Source organism: Tiliqua scincoides, chromosome 8 (genome assembly GCF_035046505.1).
Source record: "Tiliqua scincoides isolate rTilSci1 chromosome 8, rTilSci1.hap2, whole genome shotgun sequence".
In the NCBI taxonomy this organism is placed as follows: Eukaryota; Metazoa; Chordata; class Lepidosauria; order Squamata; family Scincidae; genus Tiliqua; species Tiliqua scincoides.
In genome coordinates, this window is record NC_089828.1 from 25419947 (window position 1) to 25443758 (window position 23812).

General features: G+C 44.2%; 1 protein-coding gene across 1 annotated transcript in view; it reads right to left on the reverse strand.

Moving 5' to 3' along the window:
• Window positions 1–2121: 2121 nt before the first annotated feature.
• The window catches only part of ANXA2 (annexin A2), a 44267-nt gene continuing 22576 nt past the window's right edge, over window positions 2122–23812 (reverse strand). The window contains exons 4-13 of the mRNA XM_066635090.1: window positions 22902–22996; window positions 17090–17203; window positions 13572–13662; window positions 12382–12461; window positions 11399–11458; window positions 9273–9366; window positions 7811–7906; window positions 5770–5828; window positions 3920–4042; window positions 2122–2531 (exon numbers count right to left, since the gene is read on the reverse strand). Of these exons, the coding sequence (XP_066491187.1) occupies window positions 2472–2531; window positions 3920–4042; window positions 5770–5828; window positions 7811–7906; window positions 9273–9366; window positions 11399–11458; window positions 12382–12461; window positions 13572–13662; window positions 17090–17203; window positions 22902–22996 (872 nt within the window). The 3' untranslated portion in view covers window positions 2122–2471. The remainder of the gene's footprint in view (window positions 2532–3919; window positions 4043–5769; window positions 5829–7810; window positions 7907–9272; window positions 9367–11398; window positions 11459–12381; window positions 12462–13571; window positions 13663–17089; window positions 17204–22901; window positions 22997–23812) is intronic.

Genomic DNA, 23812 nt, shown 5'->3' on the forward strand with positions numbered 1-23812 from the left:
ATCACTCAAGCCATACAGCTTTCTTTGAGCTCCCTCTTGTGGGATGCTGCTGTTACTGCATCTGCCTTGCCAATATCATTGGTACGAACAAAATCGGGGCTTTTTGCCATCACACTTTTCCCTACTTTTGTTTTTAAAGTCAGTATAGCAGCCTGCAGCAGCAACTGTTACCGTACAGATGCCTGATCTTGTCTGATCTTGGAAGCTAAGCAGGGTCAGGCCTGGTTAGTACTTGGATGGGAGACCGCCTGGGAATACCGGGTGCTGTAGGCTTATACCATAGTCTTTCGAGACTGAAGGTTGCCAACCATAGCAGCCTGGAAACTGCTGCCAGGAATGCATCTTCTTTTATAGATCAAATTAATAACTGGTCATATTGGCCCCCAAAGGAGGCTAGTCTCTCCCAATTCCCAAAAAAGCTTAAGATATGCACCATGCCAGATTCAGACAATAAAACAGCAAAACAATGACCAGCCAAAAAATGTCCATGTAAAAACAAGCATAGGGGTCCTCTGAAATAAGAACCCAGCTGCACCTACTCTAACATTTCACCTCCCACAGTGGTCAATTAGATGCCTCCATCCGATGCCTTGCTTCCCAGAGCCCTCCTCTGTAGTTCCTTCCCAATGTTATGCAAAAGATACACTGCCTCTGAACAGAGGTTCCATTTCACTGTCATGGGCAACATCAGAATTGTCCTACAGGTAATGCAAGAATTATCTAAGCTGCAGACAAAAGTCCATGGAGTGCAGCATCCCACTTCCTACAGGGGATAGCCAGGTGCTTCCAAGAAATCCATCAGCAGGACAGGACAACTGGTTTTCCCATCCCACTGTTGCCCCCTCCCCATCACATGACATTCAGTGGTATAGCAGAGATAAACTCTGAAGGCAAGATCACTTTCTCCATCTTCCCAACAGCCATGAGTGAGCCAGTCTGGCGAATTCTTCCATAACAGTTCCATAGAGTAGGCACCACAACCAAAGAGACTCTGCTCCTCATAATTGTCAATCTTTCCTCTGACAGCCACGATCCTTGGAGCAGAGCTTCCTCTGGCAATCTGCACACATGGAGACGTGAAACAGCCTTGAACCAACTCATTCAGGGCTTATTAAAACATTCTGAACTGGGCTTGGAAATGAACTGGCAAGCCAATAAAACCCTTTTAAACTGGAACAGCAGACTTTCTGTATTAGTAGAATCTGTATTCCGTTTTTTCTTTTTATTCTTGAAAGTTAAATTTGTCATCCCTGAATGTAATGCACAATTATATTCCTTAACAGTGGTGTACTACTTTCCAAATCACATCTTGTGCATTATCTTGTTATAGTCCTTACAAAAACCTATAAGGCATTTATTATCATCCCATAATGCGGAGGGGGAAAACAGAGAGAAGGGCTTTCCTAAAGTGCTATTTGACCCAAGTCCTGATTCACAGCTCGGTCTCTTAGCCTCTACACTACTCTGCTCTATTGCAAAGAGTTATGGCTTACAAAACAAAATGTAACTCTATAATGGCTTGCAGCATTGCCAACAGAGCTGACACCATGTTGCTATGGGCCATGTGATAAGCCCATGCATGTGGCCTCCCATGGCAACCCCCACCTGTCCCAAAGATGCATGAGGCCAGTGGTCTCCGAAATGATGTGCCACAGGACCTGAAGGCACTGTAGTGAACTCACAGAGGCATTCTTCTGGACTCTCCCAGGCATTGCCATCTGGGATTGTGCAAATTCTCACATGATTCAAGTCGGCGGTGCACCCAGGAAAGCCATGAAGAGGCCACTGCAAAAGGGCACCATGACCATGGTAGGTTTGAGAACTCCTACTGCCACCAGCACTGAAATTTCAAGGATTAACCTGGGTCAGGTGTGCCCTATCATGGGTGTGAGCTCTTGACCAGTATCCCTGGTGCCAGTCTGATTGAAAAAGTGGGTATAAATCTAGTTACTTTTTTGGATGAGAAACCCTTGAGTCCCATAGAAATATGGGACATACAAGCACATAAAGGAAGGGAGGGGGGAAGTGTGAGCTAGAGATGAACTCAGTAAATGGATAGCTGTTATGCAAAGGAAACAGATGCTGCCTTCATGATCCCAATGAACACACAAGAACACCATCTTTAAGTAAAAATTTCATTTTATTTGTCCTTGTCAACAGGAACATAACACACCGAGGCAGACTCTTGGACGACAGGCACAAGCTTGCCCCGCTCTCTTTGGAATGTTAAACTTCTTTGGCCTGATTACTTCTGCTGAGATTAGCTATTTGGGTACAAGCCAAGCAGTGCAGCACCAAGGTAGAAAACTACACAAAAGCAACCACTGGTATCAGTCTTGCAAATGCAGGATACAGAAGTTAAGAGTTAGCAAGGCTATTGTGTCAGTGGGTCTAGTTCTGCAAAGGAAGGGAAAAAGCAAGGAAGACAAGCATGTTTCTGGGCAGGGAAGGTATGTGCCCCATCAGAGCTTTCAGTCTTCTCCTCCACAAAGGTTAAGGAGTGCCCTCTGGTAATCTCCCTTTGTGTCTTGCTGCAAAGTAAAAAAAAAAAAAGAGGGGCACAAATTAAAACCTTAACTCTCTTCCACATTTGGGTGCATAAGGGACTACCACAGATACAAAACATATGGGGAATCTCTCTCCCAAATCTCTCTCTCCCACACATGCGCACACACAGTCATGTCTCAGCATCCACAAGGGTTCCATTCCCAGAATCCCCATGGATGCTGAAACCCACAGATGAACAAATCTGCAGGTCAGGGCACCCAAACCTCTGAACGCAACCAGAGTTGTGCTCTGGTTGTATCCAGAGGGTGTTCTGAGCCTGGGGGACTGGGTAGCCTCCCCGGGCCTCAGAAAGCCCCCTGTATGCAACTGGAGTACAGTTCTGGTCACATTCAGAGGGGTACAGTTCAGATATCAATGTGGGTCGGGGAACCTGTGTTGAGTCAGATCCATGGATAAGGTCTGATGTGTATACTATATATGCACACACATATATACAATATGGGGAAAATATTCACCCCAACCCATTTCATGCTCCGTGAATTTTCCATGCAGCAAAAAAGAGTCAACTATTCATTTTTCTCTGAAACTGCCCCCCACCCCATTTCATTTTCTAGTACAAGGATACAAATGCATTAATGTCAAGTAATGGTTAATGAGGAAATGACACACTGCGCATGCAAGGGGTCCAAATGACCCCAACAGCATTAAGCACTATCCCTTGCAACACAACAATGATTGTTACCACATTCTTAACTGAAAGGTTCAACATCACAAGAGAACTGCCATCTTAGGGCCCAATCCTATCCAATTTTCTAGTGCTGGCGCTGCTGTGCCAATGGGGTATGCACTGCTTCCTGTGTTGGCGAATCGGTCACAGAGGCTTCCTCAAGGTATGGGAACATTTGTTCGCTTACCTCGGAGCTGCACTGCTGCTGGAAAGTTAGATAGGATTGGACCATTAGGCTCCCCCCCCCCATTTAAGATAATGCTGGTTACACAACTAATTTGTCCCACTGTGATTAAGGCTAATTCAGCGCAACAATTTTCCCAGGATCACTGCATTTCAAAAAAAAATTTGGTAACAGCAAAATCTGGACGACATGCTGTTAAACAATGGCACGTCAAGGATAAACCCCATTCATTTCAATGGGCTTATGAGGGACCTCCGCTCTGAAATATGCCAAAAGGCAACAAAACCACAGACATTTTCAAAACTCAGTAGCTCATGTGAACATACAAAGCTGCTTCATATTGAGTTGGTATTAGTCTGGTGTTGCCTGCTCTGGCTCACTGCAGATCTCTAGGGATGTTTCCCAACTCCAATTCCTACAGCTTCTTAACTGGAGATGCCACAGATTGCAGCTGGGAAGCCTGTATTCTATCCCTGAGCAAGAGCTCCCCCAACACTCACCTGGATGAAGTAATAGAGGGACTTTCCGTATTTCCTCTTGAATTCACTCTTAATTTTCAGCATGTCAACCTCACAGCGAGAAACCATAATCCTGGTCAAGATCTTGTCTTTGGTTCCTTTGCCCTGGAAAAAAAAAAAATGTTTTTCTATATTAAATTTACTTGCAATGTTTGAAAATTCAAGAAGTTTCCAACTAACAGATAACTACAGAACTACAAAAGTACAGCAGGAAAATTATCTTGGGGCATCTTGAACCTGGAAGAACGATACTTATGCCATAAGAAGGTATAACAATTAAAACACGTAAGCCACTATTTATACAAAACTTCATACCCATGTGTGTGATGGGTTGGCAACCTTCAGTCTTGAAAGACTATGGTATCGTGCTCTGAAAGGTGGTTCTGGAACAGTGTCTAGTGTGGCTGAAAAGGCCAATTCGGGAATGACAATCCCTTCCACACCGGGAGCAAGTGCAGTCTGTCCCTGGTCTGTCTCCCTGGCTATGGGCCTTCCTTCTTTGCCTCTTTGCCTCAGTCTGTTGGCCAAGTGTCTCTTCAAACTGGGAAAGGCCATGCTGCACAGCCTGCCTCCAAGCGGGCCGCTCAGAGGCCAGGGCTTCCCATCTGTTGAGGTCCACCCCTAAGGCCTTCAGATCCCTCTTGCAGATGTCCTTGTATTGCAGCTGTGGTCTACCTGTAAGGCGCTTTCCTTGCACGAGTTCTCCATAGAGGAGATCCTTTGGGATCCGGCCATCATCCATTCTCACGACATGACCAAGCCAATGCAGGCGTCTGTTTCAGCAGTGCATACATGCTAATTCATACCCATGTACAGATTTAAAAAAACAGGCTATATTCTAAATTTACTTAGTCATGGTTAAGAAGTGCAGGGGTTTATTGCCAGGTAGGGTTGTTGATTTCAGTGGGGCTATTCAGTCACCTGAAAAAGGAACCTTTCAGCAACTTTCAAACAACACTGCAAGGGGGGAACCTAGACAAACCTTTTGGAAAAGAATTCCAGTGCAATCAGGGGCTACTACAACGAAAGCCCTGCTCCTTGGAGAGACTTCCTGACCCTCACCCATGAAATGAAGAATGGAGCAGGACTTCTGCAGAAGATCAGAAGCACCAGTAGGAATAAAGGAGTCAACCATGACTGTGGATAGGGCTTCCCATCTGAGAGACTATCTCTGGGCCTGATTTCATTACATGACAACACAAAACAAGGATAAAAAGAGACAGAGCGTGAACCAAAAACATTGTCCACTTCTGCTCTAATGTCTGGAAGGATGTCGATTGATTAGAGAATATGGACTTGTTCTGCCACCTGCTGTTAATTAAATTTAATTTATTGGCAAACTTTTAAATAAATTTGCATATTGCCAATACTTTAGAACCAAGCTGCCGCCGTAAATATTATCACCTTTTTGGTTTCAGCAGTACATTTTAATTGGTTTGTCGGCTTCTCCACCAGAACTACTGAATGAGCTCCGCAGGAATTCTTTTCTCAAGCCATGATGTCCTTTAACACCTACTTTGAAGAATGTCAGCCAGGGACGATTATTAGGGGTTGTACAGCCAGCTTTGGAAAACCTCCCTTTTAATGAGGGCTAATGACTAATTCAACTGGAGCTCGAGTAGAAGAAGGGAAGCGAAGAAGGAGATTTAGTGCCAAGAAAGAGACGAAGTCTTCTAGGATCCTCCTGCCTTAATTCCATAGCAGAAAATGGAAGGTGCACAAGAGCACCGTATGGGAGAGCTCTTGGAAAGCTCCCCATCATTTCAATGGGAAGGTGTGCAGGAGAACTTCCCAAAGAACTCTGGCCCTGGCTCTGCTTTCAGATACTCTACCTTCATCGAGTCGTACAGTCGGTCAGCAAAGTAAAGCTGCTTGTTCTGAATGCACTGAACTGTAGAGGAAGAAAAATTAAAGCCAGGGTAAGGAAAAAGGGCAGGCAAAATTAAAAAAAAATTGTGTTTTTGCTTCTCCAGACATCCTTATTATAGAGGAAATGGTCCTTTTTATGAATTATTATAAAGGTTGCAGCACCCCAGGCGCACTGGCACACTCACAGGAGCACTGCGCTTCCTCTTTGTCCTGCTTGCCAGACCAAGATCAGGCAGGATTTCACATGATCTTGAGCCAGGAAGAGGCCCCATGGTGTCCCATGGGTGTGAAGGGTGCCATGGTGAATTTGGGAACCACTGACTTACTGAAATACTCACTGCAGTTTCACAATATTCGGCAGAAATTTTTTCCCTGTTATTTGCACAGTTATCAATTTATTCATGCTGCATCCTGGATATTTTTTTTAATAAAGAAACATTCAAGAGCACTAGATGCCTGGGCGCAGGACAGCAATACCTCCAATGGCACAGAACAGGGGTGCCCAAACCCCGGCCCTGGGGCTACTTGCGGCCCTCGAGGCCTCTCAATGCAGCCCTCAGGGAGCCCCCAGTCTCCAATGAGCCTCTGGCCCTCCAGAGATTTGTTGGAGCCCACACTGGCCCGACACAACTGCTCTCAGCGTGAGTGTGACTGTTTGACCTTTCACATGAGCTGTGGGATGAGAGCTCCTTCCACTGCTTGCTGTTTCATGTCTGTGATGCAGTAGCGGCAGCAAAGGCCAGCCTTGCTTTGTGCAAGGCCTTTCATAGGCCTTGAGCTATTGCAAGAACTTCATGCATTCATATAAGTTCATCTTTAATATATTCATTTATGTAAACTTATGTAAATTTATTCAAATTTTAAATGTAAGTTAATTCCTTTTCTCCCCTGGCCCCCGACACAGTGTCAGAGAGACGATGTGGCCCTTCTGCCAAAAACGTTGGACACCCCTGGCACAGAAGATTTGTTACCTGAAAATCAAGCACTGTGTGAAACAGTACAATGTGAGTGATTGTCACAATGAGGCAGGAAACCAATGCTAATTGGTCCAGCACTAGAGAATTCACTGTTCCCAACAGATGCATTAGCTGTCCCTCTCGCCCAGAAACTGATGCTGATTGGTCCAGCACTACAGAGAATTCATTGTTCCCACCAGCTGCAATAGCTGTCCCTCTCGCCCAGACAAAAAATGCTACAACAAATCAGTACTGAATGAAGCAGCATTATGGGATGTATTACTGTATATAGCGGAAACCAATGTTCAATAAATGATAGAAAGTTGAAGCTCAGATTTGGAATTCTAGTACCCGTTTTTTGAACTCGCAGTTTGTCTTGGTAGAATTTGGGGCACAGTTCCCTGCAAACCAATCAGGGCTTTGGCAATGAGATTAGTAGTGGCAGACAGGTTTCTCTAAAAGACAGCTCAGACCATCAGTTCCCATGGATGCCACCAATGTAGGCTAAAGAAGACATTGCCATCAACGTCAGGCGCATGTACACCTGACTGTCACTGCCATCGGTCCCACACTCCTGCCTGCCTTCCCTGGTACTGCACTGCTGCTTGCTCCATAGGCTAGAGAAGCAATACCTCCTCCAAAATACAGGGGGCTGTATGTGCCCTCTAGGCAGCACCAGACTGACATTTTCATCTCTATTATTTTGGACAACTCATGGCACACTTGTTCAAAAAAACCCACTATCACAAACCAAACCTTTCTTCCACTAAAACAGTATCTCTGCTCCCACTGACGTTCGGCCATTACTTTGGAGCACCAATATCGACCCTAAAGCAGTACTCTAGTTTCAGTGGAAAAAATTCTGTCCAGACTGCTTTTAGTCCAACTCCTGACTAATGTATGTGTGGTATAAGAAAGGTGAGGCTCAGAGAACCATCTGTGGGGCATTCTAGATGCCCTGTGAAGAATGTTGGCAATACCCTCCCCAAGATGTTTATTCTTAGCTCTGGATAGTCAAATATCTGTACATCTCTGTATATTGACTTACCAAGATTAAGGAAGGCATTTTCAAGGTCTCCTTTGACTTCCTTCTTAATGCTCTCCAGCATGTCATAAGGGCTGTAGCTCTTGTACCTCTCAAACACTATCAAGGTTTAAAAAAAAAAAATGGAGACAGAGGGTCAGAATCGCAGCTTCATTCAGGTCAAGAGGTACAAGATGATGTAAATATAGTGAATGCTGCCACACTGTGTGACCAATGAAGCAAGAGGCCTGCGGCTCTTTTGCACCTCTGTTTTCTGTGGGGGTCATTGTTGGAAGATACTCTTGAATGGGCCCAGAGGAACTATTCCATCATTCTGGCTTTATATAAGCCTCTCTTGCCTGTTCTGCTGCTTGCCCGATACAGTTTCCTTATAGTTTCAAACATTATTCCATTGTACTGTTCTATACCTTTACGTCTCATCTTCACTTTGTACTTAATCAGTCACGCCTTCAGTGTCTTGCTTCTTTATATTCATCTTCTCTCTATATAAGATAATCTTTGCTGTAAAGCATACTAGCCTTATTCAACTCAAAATTTTCCTCTCTGTCCTATGCTTGAGTCCCTTTTCCTGATGGCTTCCTACATTGGAATGTCCATCCACCCGACATCCAACTCTCTCCTCTGATTCTACTTTCAGGAGTTTCTTTGACACACATCTGTCCACTCTGGATCATATCAATGAATCCTCTTTCCCTTTTAATTCATTTTCCCTTCCTCCCTATCCTGTCACATCTTCTTAGATTGTATGCCTGGAGTCTTTATTTTTAATATCTGCACAGTATTTAGACATTTGAGATGCTTCCTAAGTTATTCTTCTCCAACAACAACTTGAGTTGTTATACAGCTATATACAACTTACACAAGCAAGTTGCCCTCAACAATGTTCACCTGGTTCATAACCCAATTTGCAACCAGAGACATGGGTCTGGTAACATGATTCCTTCTCAGCCAACAGCTGCCCAGGGCCCTCTGGGCAGAAGGGTTACTGGATGAGAAAGGTCAAAGTGATTGGTCCATGTCTGTCTGGTTGCTTCATTCACATGTACTCTGCAGTACATCTGAGAGAAGGAACAACTCTGATCCCAAACCTCCACTGCCTTGTGGCTACATCCAGTTATGGAAAAGGCTTCAGGAGTCAACCTCGAGGCAAAATCCGGAGCCAGAGTCCCTGAGGCAGTTCATGGCTGAACACAGTCACATTCTGGCAACTCCTGCGACGCCGCTGGAACCAACCTTATTGGCTTCTGCCTTTCCATTGGACCATTTCAGCGACGTGGAGAGGGGGGATTTGCTGCATGGGTAACAGCCTATCCTCCATATCTACTTTACCCAGGCTTCACACACTGGAGAGGACACTCTGTTCCAGAACCACTATTCAGAGCACGATACCATAGTCTTCCGAGACTGAAGGATGCCAACAAACTCTGCAGTGGTCTGGGATTACATCAGAGGGTTTCAGTATTACCTTTCTGAAGATGGGGCACGCTCCTTTCAGTCATGATGTTTATCCATTTAGGAACATCTGTCCCTTTCCTCTTCACACCAGCATCATACAGATCCTGTAATTGGAATGAGAAAGGTTTATCATCATTTATCTGGCTGTAGCAATAGCGCAAGTGTTTCAAACCTCATCATACCTTTCTGGCCAAGCTCTCCACCTTTTGTACATAGTTGGCACTTTACTGTATTGAATTGTGTGACTGTTATTATGCTAAAATGAACAGGACATCATCATGGACTCAGAAATAATTAACATTTAGGAACACATGAGACATGCAGTTAATGTGTGACAGTCTGTGTGTGTCATGAATCAGCTGACACGTCCAGGAGAGGAAAGATTTACCTGAAAGGTGCCACTTCTATGGGTGAGAGAGATTACGTCCTTGGCCATGTCTTATGAAAAAAAAAAAAAGATTCCCAGCGCATCAAAAGTTAGCATATCAACAGGAAATGCTACATTTCCTGAGATGCTAGATTTTTACATGCAGGGAATTTGTTTTTGTAAGGCAAGTTCAGATGTGAAACCCTTCACCCACAGCCTAAAATTGCAACTCTTCAGCACTTATTCTGCTGAATGTACAAACGGACTCTAGGGTTTGACTTTCATTAGATGTCAAATGGATGATTATGACCACTCAACAAGCAATTGTGGGGGCTCACTTTCTAGCCTTATGGTAACTTACCCTCTTTTTGAGGCCAAAGTAGTGGATTTTTTTTTAGAAAAAAGACCATTAAGGTGAGGGAGGTGATATGGTAGAAGTTAATAAAATTTTGACTGACAATATGGAAAGAGGAGAATTTTTTTGCCTTCTTGCCATGATAGAATTTGGCGTCACCCAATTCTAGCAGAAATTGACTGGCAGAAGATTTTGCGCAGGCAAAAGAAGCCTTTATTCACAAAACCATGACTTGCATATGGATTTTGCTGCCAAAAGATGTTGCAGTGGCAGTGATCCCTCTGAGGTGCACAAACACCTCCTTGCTGAGCTCTGTGGAGCTCAGAAACCCAGAAGTTCAGAATTGCAATAAGTCACAATGCCATAGAGCTGCTGAAGGGGTCCACGCACAGGCATGGACCCCTTAGAGAGGGAATGCTGGTGGTGGCCACTGGCATGCAGACTGGAAGGGGGTTAGACAAATCTCAAGAGGCCTAGCAACTGCAATTAGCCATGATGGTTGCATGCAACCTCCATGTTCAGAGGAAGTATACCATCAAATGCCAGTTGAAGAGCAACACAGAGGAAAGAACCTGTTCAGGTGCTTCTTGAAAACACTGAACTGACCACTGTTGGAAACAGGATGCTGGAGTAGGTGGGCTTTGGCCTTATCCAGCAAGGTTCTTTTGTTCTTATGGCTCTGTCAGAGTGAAAGGGTGCCCAGCTCAGCTGAGCACCACCATCTTGGATCTTGCAGACTCAAAGATTGCAGCGCCCAAATCTCACAAGATTCAAGATGGTGGTACCCAGAGGCCACCAGGTACTTCCTGCAGCACCTAGACCAGGGGTGCCCAAACCCTGGCCCGGGAGCCACTTGTGGCCCTCAGGGACTCATGATCTGGCCCGTGGGGAGCCCCCAGTCTCCAATGAGCATCTGGCCCTCCGGTGACTTGCTGGAGCCCATGCTGGCCTGATGCAACTGCTCTCAGTGTGAAGATGACGGTTTGACCTCTTGCATGAGCTGTGGGACAAGTGTTCCCTCCACTGCTTGCTGCTTCACGTCTGTGATGCAGCAGTGGCAGTGAAGGAAAGGCTAGCCTTGCTTTGTGCAAGGACTTTTATAGGCCTTGAGCTATTGCAATACCTTCAGTCATTCATAAGTTCCATCTCTAATATATTCATTTTTGTAAATTTATTCAAATTTGCAATGTAAATTAATTTGGCCCCTGACACAGTGTCAGAGAGATGACGTGGCCCTCCTGCCAAGAAGTTTGGGCACCCCTGACCTAGACACACATTTCAGGAACCTCTGGTTTAAATAATAGTCACATGATGGCCAACATTTTATCTATCTAGAGAAAGAGTGCATTTCAAGGGGCACGCCCAATGATTCCAAAATGGCCACAAGTCAATCATCACTCTTAGCGTCACCTACCCTGGCATCTTGGTCAATCAGTTCATAATCAACCACTGAAGCATCCTCGTTTCTCCTGCCCTGTTAAAAAAACAAATGCAACATAAAACATCCGTTTCAGACACCATAGACCTTTTACTATACACGGATCTCTGGGCTGAGTTATAGTTTATTCCCATTTTACAGACTGAGTGACAGCCAAAGAAACAGGACTCCTCCTCAGTAGCTTAGCACCACTCTTGCCTCATGAGATCTGAGCAACTGCCAGAAGGAAAAGGTCACCTCTGTCAAAAGACTCAGTGAGCTTCCTCAGAGTCACTACTGCCCAGATAGCAGTGGCCACAGACTGACATCAGGTGGCAACCAGGGGAAGCCCAAGGATGAGGGCAGGATATTCTTAATGTGGAAATCGCATCAATTCTGTTTCCAATACTAGACTTGAATGAAACTTGCTTGAAGGATCCTTTGGTTAGAAAAGACAGGATATGTGTTTTCAAACAAACAGACATGGCTTTTTGCGATTTGTTCCTTTTGTTTGCATACAGAGCTGTTTAAACTTACACATTTGCTCACAGATATATGTTGTCATGGCTCCTCTTTGTGTAACTTAAATATCCCACTGTGTAATGTTTATAAATGGTAATTAGGTGGCAGTATAGTGCCATGCACATAGACAGAGCTTTCCGACATAGAACCAGGAGATCTCCCTTGAAAACAACCTCTCATTAAAAAGGAGAAACCACATCAGTTCTAAATAAAGCAGCAAGTAGGAAAAATAAATTGTTAAAAACTCCCAAAACAATTGCAAAATCCAAAACGACACTCGGGCACCATGGTGACTGAAGCAGATTCTTAAGACTGGCCTAGAAGAAAATTTCTAACAGTGTCTACACTGTAATCAAGTCTCTCCCTCTTAACTATGATGACTTCAGACAAGTTGGCTATCAAATAGAGGAACTTGGGAATAAGCTGAGGAAGATATAGCCTGATTTCAAGCTTCTTACCTTGGCCAGAGCAACCATCAGCTTGCGGAAATCGCCAGATGTGTCTGAGATAATGTCTTTTTCCAATTCAGTCTTATACACTGAAAAAATGTACAGGTGAGTTAGAACAATTGTCCAGTTTTTGACTCTTTAAACTTGTTGCCAGAAGTATTGAAACTATTCTTCATTTTCAGCTCGAGCAGTATAGCTCAAACAAAGCTGTCTGAAGTGGAAGCCTGACTTAATGACAATTGTGTGCATCAGAGTTCCAGCAGAATTTGGCTCCAGGAGAATGTTTGCCTTTGTGCAAAACAAAAATCAAGTTTCTAGCCCTTATGACTAGAACACAAAACAAAGCAGAACCATTAAAAAAAAAAAGCCAATGTGATTAATTTCTGCTAAAGGTCTGGAAAACTGGAAGAGGTTTTCTTCTTTTCCTTCTCAATCAAAAGGGCAGACCTTTTACTATGTAAATCTCTAAGCCATTTTGTGTAACCCCATCTCCCCAAGCCCTTCTTAATCCTAGGCAAAGTGGGAGATTCCCATTCCTCCCCACTGATGAAAGAAAAGCCTATGGACTGTCATCCATTCTGGTTGGCAAGAGCCCATTTGACACAACAGAAAGAAACCCCTTAGTGCCCCTTGTTATATTTAAGGACATGCCCTTGAAAGTCGTAGGTCCCGTATGCAATCCTCAGCACCCCTAGTTCGCAAGCTCTTAGATAAAAGAATTGGGAATGCACCCTTTCACTTGCAGAGCTGTTACCAGTCAAAGCAAACAGCAATGGGTTAGACCAGGGGTGCTCACACTTTTTTGGCTCGAGAGCTACTTTGAAACCCAGCAAGGCCTGGAGATCTACCAGAGTTTTTTTTACAATGTTCACGCCATCATAACATATAACATTTATGTGTACAATGTATGTTGGTGTACCTTGAGCCCCACTAAGTATAACAGGACTTACTCCTGAGTAGACATGCCTAGGATTAGGCTGTGAGGCTGCAATCCTAGCCACACTTACCTGGGAGTAAGCCCCATTGAGTACAATGGGCCTTACTCCCAGCGTTTCCTCCCAGAGGCACCTGAAGGGGGGGGTTCGGCACTCCGCGATCTACTCATTTTGCTTCGCGATCTACCGGTAGATCGCGATCCACCTATTGAGCACCCCTGGGCTAGACTCTTCCTGAAAGCATCATACATGCCCTTAACTTACTTTCTCTGTAAGCTCTGTTAATTAAGGCAAGCTCCTGGTTTGTCCGTGAGCAGATGATCTCAATGAGACTGTCTTCATCAGTTCCCAGACCCTAAAACACAAGTGAATTGATTTAATGCTATAAGCTCATTTGTTACTACCAAGTTTTAATCCTGTCATTTTTTTAAAAAAGTCTTTGCACAGTTTCGCATAGAAGGGAAAGAAAAAGACTTGCTAGTCTGGGGAGGCTTGGGGGCATTGCTTTACTATCTAACTGCCTCCTTTTATTGCTATTTTCCTCCTATGCTGCCTTTTTTCCTCCAATTGTGTTTGGAGGTATTCTGCTCTAATGTCGTTTAGATGTTGTTGTTCATATAATTATGATGCTTGACATGCTAAATATGATGCTTTATTGATATCGTGTCAATGGGGCCAACCTAGCCATGAAGCTGACAGAGATGTCACAGTGGCTAAGATAGTGATTTTCAACCTCTCACTGACAAGTCACTACAATTATCAAAGCACACCCTCCGTTTTTTCGACAATTGATATGGCACACCACACTGCAGGTGGGGGTGCTCACATCTCCCAATGGCCCTACTAGTAAATTTATTTATTTTTCACATTTTTATACCGCCCTTCCTCCAAAGGGCTCAGGGCGGTTTACACAGCTGCTCCTCCCCTCTTTCCTGTCCTCACAACAACCCTGTGAGGTAGGTGAGGCTGAGAGAAAGTGACTGGCCCAAGGTCACCCAGGAAGCTTTGTGGCTGAGGGGGGATTTGAACCTGGATCATCCAGGTCTAAGTCCACCTCCCAAACCACTACACCACCCTGGCTCTCATGACCCTCCCACAAACTCCCACGGTACACCTGCAGGTAATTCATGGCACACCGATGTGCCACAGCACACCAGTTGAAAATCATTAAGTTTAGGCAGCAGAAGAGGAAGTGTGGAAGAGAGTTGTGGGCTAGAATACTTATTTTGAAACGAGGGAGGGGCGGAAGAGAAAAAGCAGCAGTGGTAGCCAGTGTGGTGCTGAGTAATAACATCTCGGGTGCCAGGACACCCTAGACTGGCCCTTTATTATTATTATTATTATTATTATTATTATTATTATTATTAACAGTATTTATATATCACTTTTCAACTAAAAGTTCACAAAAGTTTTTGTTAATAATCTTAAATATCGATGGGGGAAAGACATTGAGATCTCTGCAAAAGGTGCTTAGAGCTAAGCTCTGGTACTGACAATAGGTTCTGGAGCAAAGCCTTAGGGAGACCCAGTCCTGGAATAATCCCAAACTGACACTCCGCTTTTAGAGAATTCTTTGGAAAGGAGCTGAAGCTAAACTTAAATATTTTTCCTCCGCAACGAGTGCAATGCACACACTGCATTCTGAAGGTGTTTTTACAAAGGTAGAAATCAATACTGTGCAGCTCATTAAAAAGAGGCAAAGTTACCTCCCTTATTATCCCTGCTAATCCTGAAGAACAAAAAACACATTTTGCATGACAGACTAATATTCAGATTTCATACATTTTGAACAAGCCTGATGAGTTCAAGGGACATATATTATAAAATATGTATTTCAAAGTCTGGTTCTATGATCAAAGTCAAGATTTAATCAGCAGGTTCCTCAATCTCTTTTCTTCCTGGCACAGTGAACATATAAAACTGAATACAGAAGTACAGCTTTGAACTAAAGTTGAATTAACTGGGTGTAAAATCAATTATGAAGCTGTTAATACAATAAGAAAATTACAAATCCACATGAAAAGGTGTCAGGTGTTAATTAAACTCTTTGGGAACTCAGATGACCCTCCCTGGAACAGTTGAATCGAAAAGGATCCCAGCTGAAGGCTGGAAACTGGTTGTATGATCTGGTTAATTTCAGTTCCATTTTAGCTCCAGCCAGTATCATTTATATGGTAGTTTGAGCTGGCAAGGATGCTATGATGGTGGTATGGGACATTTATCATTAAGACTTATTTGATCTGCCTCATTAAAAAAAAAAAAGGAAAAATCCAATTCTTGACTTCTGAATTCAGTAAGTAGGGATCTGCATTAAAATGGTACAGTCTAGCACCACCTCCTAAGAGTAATCCCAGCCAGCCTGGAAGACCTTTGGGGGGGGGGGAATTGTAGGGAACTAGAAACTTCAGGAAAATGGAAAGAAAAAGGGATAGTTTCCCCCCCACCCCAACTCCTGAAGTCCTCCCGAGGTGTCCTGTAAAAAGGCAAATGTGCTAAAGACCTTAGAAGAGGGGCTGGTTGCCAGCCCCACCCTGAAAACATTATTGCTATAGTGTGTGTGTAGGTTTTGGAAGAGTGAAAAGTGTGCCCTCTCTTTTCCTCCCTCCTGAAATCTCCTATGGAACAAGACATCATCATCAAGCTTTGTTCTAAGGGACTTTTAGGGAAGAAATGTGTCAGCCACCACCACTCAGTCCAAGGAACAGCATGCTGCTAGCAAGCTCCCCCCCATATCTTGCTCCTCACAAAACCACCAACTCTCACTCCAAATCACCCACACTTCATCATCTGCAGTGAAATCGTGGGAGAAGGGCATGATAGGGTAGGGGGTAGTTTTAGCACAGTCCAAAATTTAACATGTGACAAAAGGTGCACCATCTGGACTCCCCTGCCCCCAGATTCGTACAAATCATTCAATTTAAAGAAGAGACAGGAAGATTGCATGTACTGGGCTTACGGCCCTTGTATGGGGCACACCACTCCCATGCTGTATTTATTATGTGCATGGTGCAGAGACAAGTGTACACTCTGCTCCATGCCAAAAAGATGACCAGCCCAGAAAGTTAGGCCAGCAACGTTTGAGTAATGCTTGGAGAGAGGATTACCGCACTGTTACAGGAAGGGCTCAAGGCTTGCAAAATCTTCCCTTTCAACTACAGAATCGTAACATTTCAGGACTGAAGGGTTAAAAGCCAACACAGTTTTAAAAGCAAAAGCTTCAATAAGCTAAATTTTGACGACAGTACTCATCTAGGACAGCAGAGAGCAGCATTGGATCATACAAGAAGAATGAACTACACCCCGCCCTGCATATTACAGTGAAGATTTCAGAAGAAGTTTAGGAATACACAGAGCCACACATGGCCTCTTCCATGTGGCTAAACAAGAAACTGTGAATTGATAATCTGAAGCACAGTGGGTTGCAAAGTGGAAAACAGTCAATCTTTAAATGATTTGATAATGGTCTCTGCCTCTCTCCTAGAATGGTTTTTGCAAAATACTTCCAGCTCACCGCTCTCCTCTGCTGCATACTTCCTTTTCAGCTCAATTCCTCTCTTGTTTTCTGCATCCAGGCAATGAGAAGGGGTGAGGCTGCACTGGAGACAGGCAGGGGAGAGTACTCCCACCAAAATAACATGAAGCAACCGCCATAGTCAGCCTCACAAATAAAGTGACCTTGGCTGGACCTCACTTTACAAAAGAAGGCAATCAGAAAGCCTTCCTATTTATGCAACAGAACTCAACACAGAAGTCCCAGCTTTTGGGGTCCCCATTTCATTTACCTTCATGGACGCTTTCAATTCAGAAGCGTCATACTGAGATGGTGTCTTCATCAGGCCCAGGATAACATTCTCCAGGTGCCCAGACAGAGCAGACTTCAGAGCTGCAGGGAGTTCCTAAACAGGAAGGGGGGGGGAGAGAAAGAGGGAGACATCACATTTGATCTCATCTTTGATCTCCAGAAAGGTGTACCTTCAATTAGCTCGGCCTTCCATTCTGTTGGTTTTGTGCAAGAGATGGGGGGAAAGTCAGACCATTGATTCATCTAGCTCAGGGGTGTCACACTCGTTTCATACTGAGGGCCAAATAGCATTCATGATACCTGCTGAGGGCCAGAAGTGATGTCGTTAAGCAGGAAGTGATGTCATTAAACAGTTCATAACCAAAAATAAGCACTTTCTCTCGCTTAGGAACTCATTAGCTGCAAATGACAGAAAATACACAAAACTTGATAATCTTTCAAGCTATGGGAGAGCCCAATTTTCAAGTGGGCTGCCCTTATAGCAGCATTGCTCAGCAACTGAGAGCATGAGGGCTGGATAAAAAGCTTCCGCAGGCCATATCCGACCCCCAGCCCTTATGTTTGACACCCCTGACGTAGCTCATCTCCAGGTTCCCAGGGCCTTTCCTCCCATCACCTGCTACCTGATCTTTTTTACTTTTTTAAACTGGATATCACAAATATTATACCCAAGAACTTTGGCACGTTAAGGCACATCCTCCCTTACTGAGCTGTTATAAAGCCCTCACCTTTCATTCTGCAATCCAACATACATTTGCAATTAAATAAAATAATTGGATCCCTCTATGTACTCCAAATCTGCCATTCTTTTTTAGTACTACTACACATCTATACACCGCTGTTTGTGCAACATTTCACAGCACTTCACAAATTAAAACCAACCATTTTTGCATAACCACCTGGTGGAAGAGACGAAGTGCTTTCATTCTTTGATTCCATGCACAATTGATTCCATGCACATAAAGTTACAAAGGAATAGGCCAGTGTTATTCAAACTGTGAGGCGCGGCTCCTTAGGGAGGCGCCAGGAACTCAAAGTGGAGGCGAGGGATGTCCTCTCGAAGCGACACAGTCACACCCCTGGGCAGAACACGAGCCCATCTTCTGCACTTTTTTTTAAAGCAGGAGAAATGGGAGTTGCTCAGCTGCTCCCTCCAAGAGTGACTGCGAGAGTGGCTGCAGCCGCCCCACCCTCTTCTCCCTCCACTCCGAGGCTGGCGCCTTCTGTGTTAGCTGCATGTTGTTTCCAAAGCTCTTCGACTCCAACCCCCATCTGGCAAGTACCAAGCATGCTAATTTTGCGGTCCTTGTCCTTGCTGACCTTCAGAAAGAAACCCTCCTCGATCCTTGTCTGGTTGGTTCCTAGTTCCCAGCCTAGGATAGCTTCTCATCTCTCTTTTCAACCCCTTCCCTCTTCCACTCCCCCCTTTCAATCTCCAAACCTTCCTGCTTTCCTCCCCCTCCCCAAATAAAATGCTTCCTATTTTACCAGCACCAGGGGTTTTAAAGTTCCATGCAGTTGGCAAGAAGGGGGGGGGGGGGAAGAGAGAGAGAGAAGCACACTTTACTTGGCCAGGAGCAGAAAAAGGGTACTGTTTTTAAAGTGATTTATTAATCTTGTTGTTTGACTGAAGAAGAGAGGCTGTATTTTTAAAGTGATGAATCTTGCTATTTGAAGGGAATATTTATCAGCCATTGATGAAGGGATTGCCAGCCCCATCCTATCCACACTTTCCTGGGAGTAAGCCCCATTGACTCTAATGGGACTTACTTCTTAGTAGGCATGCATAGGATTGGGCTGTGCATCTCCAAGTATAGGAGACAAATCAGCTTCCTAACCAAACCCTTATCAGCTCTGATATATTTCCATGGTCTATTTTTGTTCCCCCCCCCCACTACTGGAAAAATTAAAATTAATAAAGGGTTCAATCCTATCCAAGGAGAATGGGAGAAATGACTAGTTGGATTGGGGTCCACAGGGGTGTGTGTGTAATGTTCGTCAGACTGGTTGTTCACAAAGTTCATGTGATAAAACAATTCTATTGGTATGCTTACAAAGTTTAAAAAAAATGAATCCTCCTGGACCAGACAAAATCTACCTACTCCAGCATCCTGTCTCCAACAGTGATTGGCAGCTGATTATTTATAAAGCATGTATATTGCTGTGTATTAATAATATATTTTTAAGATCTGCATTTAATGATATGATTAATATAATTAATATTAATATAGTTAATATTTCTGGCCACTTCCTCTTTAATGATGTCACTTCCAACCCTCAGGAACATGATGGAGAGTCATGGCCAACAGCCACCGGGGGGGGGGGGTTCAAGAGAGCCAGTGGCCAGAAACGTTTGAGTACCACCAGAATAGGCAATAATGTTACCATCAAATTTTTTGAGAAAGACACTTAAATCTTTCCAGAGGGATGTCGGGGGGGGGGGGAGGCTTAGTGGGGCAAAGGCATGATGGAGGTTTATAAAATTATGCACAGTATGGGCAGAGAAATGGGTCTCCTTTTCTCATAAGATCTTAGGGGGTCACCCTACAGGATTGATAGGCTGCAAATTTCTGGGCAGACAAAAAATACGTCTTCATCTGTGCAACTGAACTGAAAAAGGAATCCAGTCCCACAAGATGTGATAATGGCCACTAGCTTAGAGGGCTAGGTAGAACTTCCATGTACAAGAGCACTCTACTTTTAAATGGCAGATGCTGGAAATGGGAGGACTGTTGCTTTCAAGGTTTGCCTGTGAGCTTCCCAGAGGAATTTGAATGGCCACTGCTCAGACAGGATACTGGACACAGATCTTTGGTTCTATTCGGCATGCTCTTATGTGCAACAGAAACTTAATGTTGTTACCAACACAGTTGTGTTCATTCTTCCATTTACTGGCCTCTGCTAAGTGGCTTCATTTATGGAGAAGCCACTTGCAAACACAGTATGCGTCAACTCAGTTCAAGCTGTATCAAAACTATGTTGGATTTTAAAGAGTTTTTCCATAGATCCAATCCAACCAAGACTCAGAACTTCTAGCTTTATCCTCAAACAACGTGCTTTTACTTTCAGCATGCATCCAAGAAAATCAACTGGAAATCATTTTCTGTGGGGAACAGATCCAGGGAAGTCATTTTATGCATCCATTTCCTGCTCCTCTACTACTGACTCATGCTTTTCCACAGTGGAATTGGATAGCCGATTGTCACACTTTCCACTGTCCTTGCAGTTTGTTGGCATCTAAAATAACCTATCTTAACTGGAGGGTTTATTCTGACCAGGGGGAAGGGATGAAAGAAAATAACAGCACAGGAGCTGAAGAAAGCATCACAAATCTTGTAATGCAGAAAATACAGGAGGCAATGTTTTATATTATAACAGATTGTGTAGATATTTTGAAATCCAGAAGACCCACAGGGAACTCTCTCTGATGAATTAAGATGGGGCACAGTCCACTGCAAAGTTCTCCCTGCTCAAGCCTCACTGAATGAACAAGGGATGCACACAGCCTGCCCACAAATTCCAGGTGTCCAAGGTTGCACACAAAAGCTGCAGTGCCCCCCAAACTTGGGAGTGTATCAGCCACCACCGCTTCTCCTCCCACCCCCTGGATCTGAACCTTCAGTTACTGGGAGATCTTTACAACTCTTATGAGGGTACATTTCCTCATTCCTGATCAGCAAGACTCTTCCTTCTGCTCCACTCACATAGACAGCTATACATATTTTTATGAGCTTCTTTTCATCCATCTGTGGGCATCCTGGATCATCCTGACAGGCAAATGTCTGGCAATAATTTAACTGGAAGATCAGAGTTTTATTCAGTCCCGGCTCAATTCACTGCTGAACTGATGGGCAGACCTTTCTGGATTCAAATTCAGCGGCTGCTCGTGTGGTTGCCGTGGCACGTTGGTTTGACTCTGTCGAGCCGTTGCTCTGGCGGCTACACTGGTTGCCGGTTCTGTTCCGGGCCCAATTCAAGGTGTTAGTTTTGACTTTTAAAGCCCTTTACGGCTCGGGTCCGGGGTATTTGTGGGACCACCTCCTTCCCTACAATCCTGCCCGTGCTCTTAGATCATCTGGGGGGGCCCTTTTGACTGTGCTGCCACTAAGAGATGTGAGAGGGATGGCGGCCAGGAAGAGGGCCTTCTCAGTGGTGGCCCCCGAACTGTGGAATACCCTCCCCTTAGAACTGAGAACTGCTCCCTCGTTGCTAACGTTTCGGCGTGGACTGAAGACCTTTTTATTTCAAAAAGCTTTTAATTGTTGACAGGCTGGCTGGCGTTCTTGCTTTTTATATAAAAATCCATGGGGTTTGTTTTGTTTTTAGCTTTTTAATCATTGTAAATTGTTTTTAACTGTTTTTCATGTTGTATTTTTAAATTGTTTGTTAGCCGCCTTGTGTGCCCGTTGGGCAAAAAGGCGGGGTACAAATTAATAAAAAAAAAATATAATAATAATAATAATAATAATAATAATAATAATAATAATAATAAACGCACATCCTTCCATTTCTTCAACACTGCAACCTCCTCTGCTGTCTCTATTCTTCCAGTTCCAAGAAAAGCCTAAGAGGTTTTGAGGGCAATAGAGCTGATGCAGTACAGGGGCCAAAAATAAGGCCCAAGATAGAAAATTCCTTTTTCAAATCTTACAAGGGGGCTTTCAGGCACGTTTTTTATTACCTCAGCCGTACTCCCACAATCTACAACATGGGAATAATATTGACCCACCATACAGGACTGTTGTATCACCAATATAAACTACAATCCTAAACACACTTTCCTGGGAGTAAGCCTCCTTGAACACAATGGGACTTCTGATAAACTTGAATGAGATTGTGCTGATAATGTATGTGAAGCTCTGAACCCTGAGAAAAAGGAACTACAATCACATAAGAATTATAGAACATTGAGAGTTGGAAATGACCATGGAGGTCATCTAGTCAAACCCCCTACTCAGTGCAGGCAACTGCTACAACATCCCTGACAAGTGACCATCCAGCCTCTGCTGAAATACCTCCAGTGACTGAGAGCGAACTACTGCATAAGGCAGACCATTTGAGTATCAGATTGTTCTTACAGTTAGGACATTCTTGTTATGTTTAGCCTAATCATAATTTAGGTAGCCAGTCCTGGTGAATAAAGGATTGGAAGAGAGAGAGCTGGAAAGGGTGAAGAAATGGGGGACTGAAATGATCAAGGGGCTTAAGCAGCTCCCCAAAGTGAAAAGGCTGACACATGTAGGCCTTTTTAAGCTTAGGGGGAAAATATAACTAAGGAAGAAGGAATAATAGTGGTTTATGAACATATGAATGCTGGAGAGAAAATGGACAGAAGTTTTTTTGGCCCTCTCCCATAACAAGAACAAGTTGGAATCCCCCAATTAAAATGCATAGGCATTCCTGTCATAAAGTAAACCCAAAAGATAAATTCATAGAGGCAGATGGGTCTACCCACTTCTCAGCCATGATAAGAAAGTCTTATCATGCCTCCAGGAAGTCTACAAACAAGGCAGGAAGGCAATAGCCCTCCACTGTTTGTCCTCACCACCTGATATAGTGCTTCTGTACATGGAGATTCCATTTAGCACAATAGCACAGGGACTCTGTGAGCCCAGGCAGGTGGCTCTGCCATGCCCTGTGGCAATCTGGGTGGGTTGTTTCACCTCCAGAGCCAAGCTCCATGTAGTTGTCGATGGAAGTTTGGCAGTGTCATTGCTGAATGTCTGGTCCCTTTGTCCAAAAAAGTTGCTGACTCCCTGCTGTAGAGAACAGCTCTGGAGCTTCCCCAGTACCTTTTTGGTTCTCCTCTGGTAAGCAAAAGCAATGTCCTGCCTCTGTTCACTGTTGCGGTTTGTCAGGATGTTGACAATGGTCACCTCATCCACACCTACAAAGAGAGGGGGGAGGACAATAGATTAGCAACAAGTTGACCACTGCATTCATGAAACCAGCACCAGCTTTTGAAACATGCATCAAACGTTCAGCTGGGTTTTCAGAAACGACACCTTAAAATCCATGGACAGCCCAAGACCTCCTGGCACCAGAGATGGCACATCAAATATCACTCCTTCAAATGTCACCCTCTTGCATGGCAGCACATCAACTGTTGCCTCTGCCACTGACTCCCTAGTCCCAAAAAGGAATAGAGGGGCAGCGCAGGAGAGGATACGTAAGGGAGAGAAGAGAGGTGGGCTAGAGCGTCTCCAAAGCCTCCCTTTTCAAATCAAGAAGTAGGAGAAGGCAGAGAGGCAGGTGGGTAGAGGCAGGTGGGAAGCTCCTCCCCACCAATCCACCAATCCACTGCCAGAGGCAACCACCTCAATCAGCCTCATGGATGAGACTGCCCTGCTAAAATCTCAAAGTGTCAGAAAAAAAATAACACCAATAATATTCAAGTAGGGGACGCACATCTATGATCCCTGGTACATCACCTGGTAATCTTGCTAGAATGCATTGTCTTTATTTCAAAAGATTTCAGAGCTTCTATTTGTATTTCTGCCCCAGCTACAAAACAACCTCAAAAACAGCCCACAAAAGCAGCATAAAAATAAGAACTACTCAATAATTTAACACAGCACAGTGACACAGCACCAGCAGCAACAGTCAATAAAAGAAATCAATAGAACAGCAGTCAGTAAAACAAACTGATCAGCGGGCATAAAATTTAGTTAAAAGCCTTAAGGAATAAAAGTTCTTTCATCTG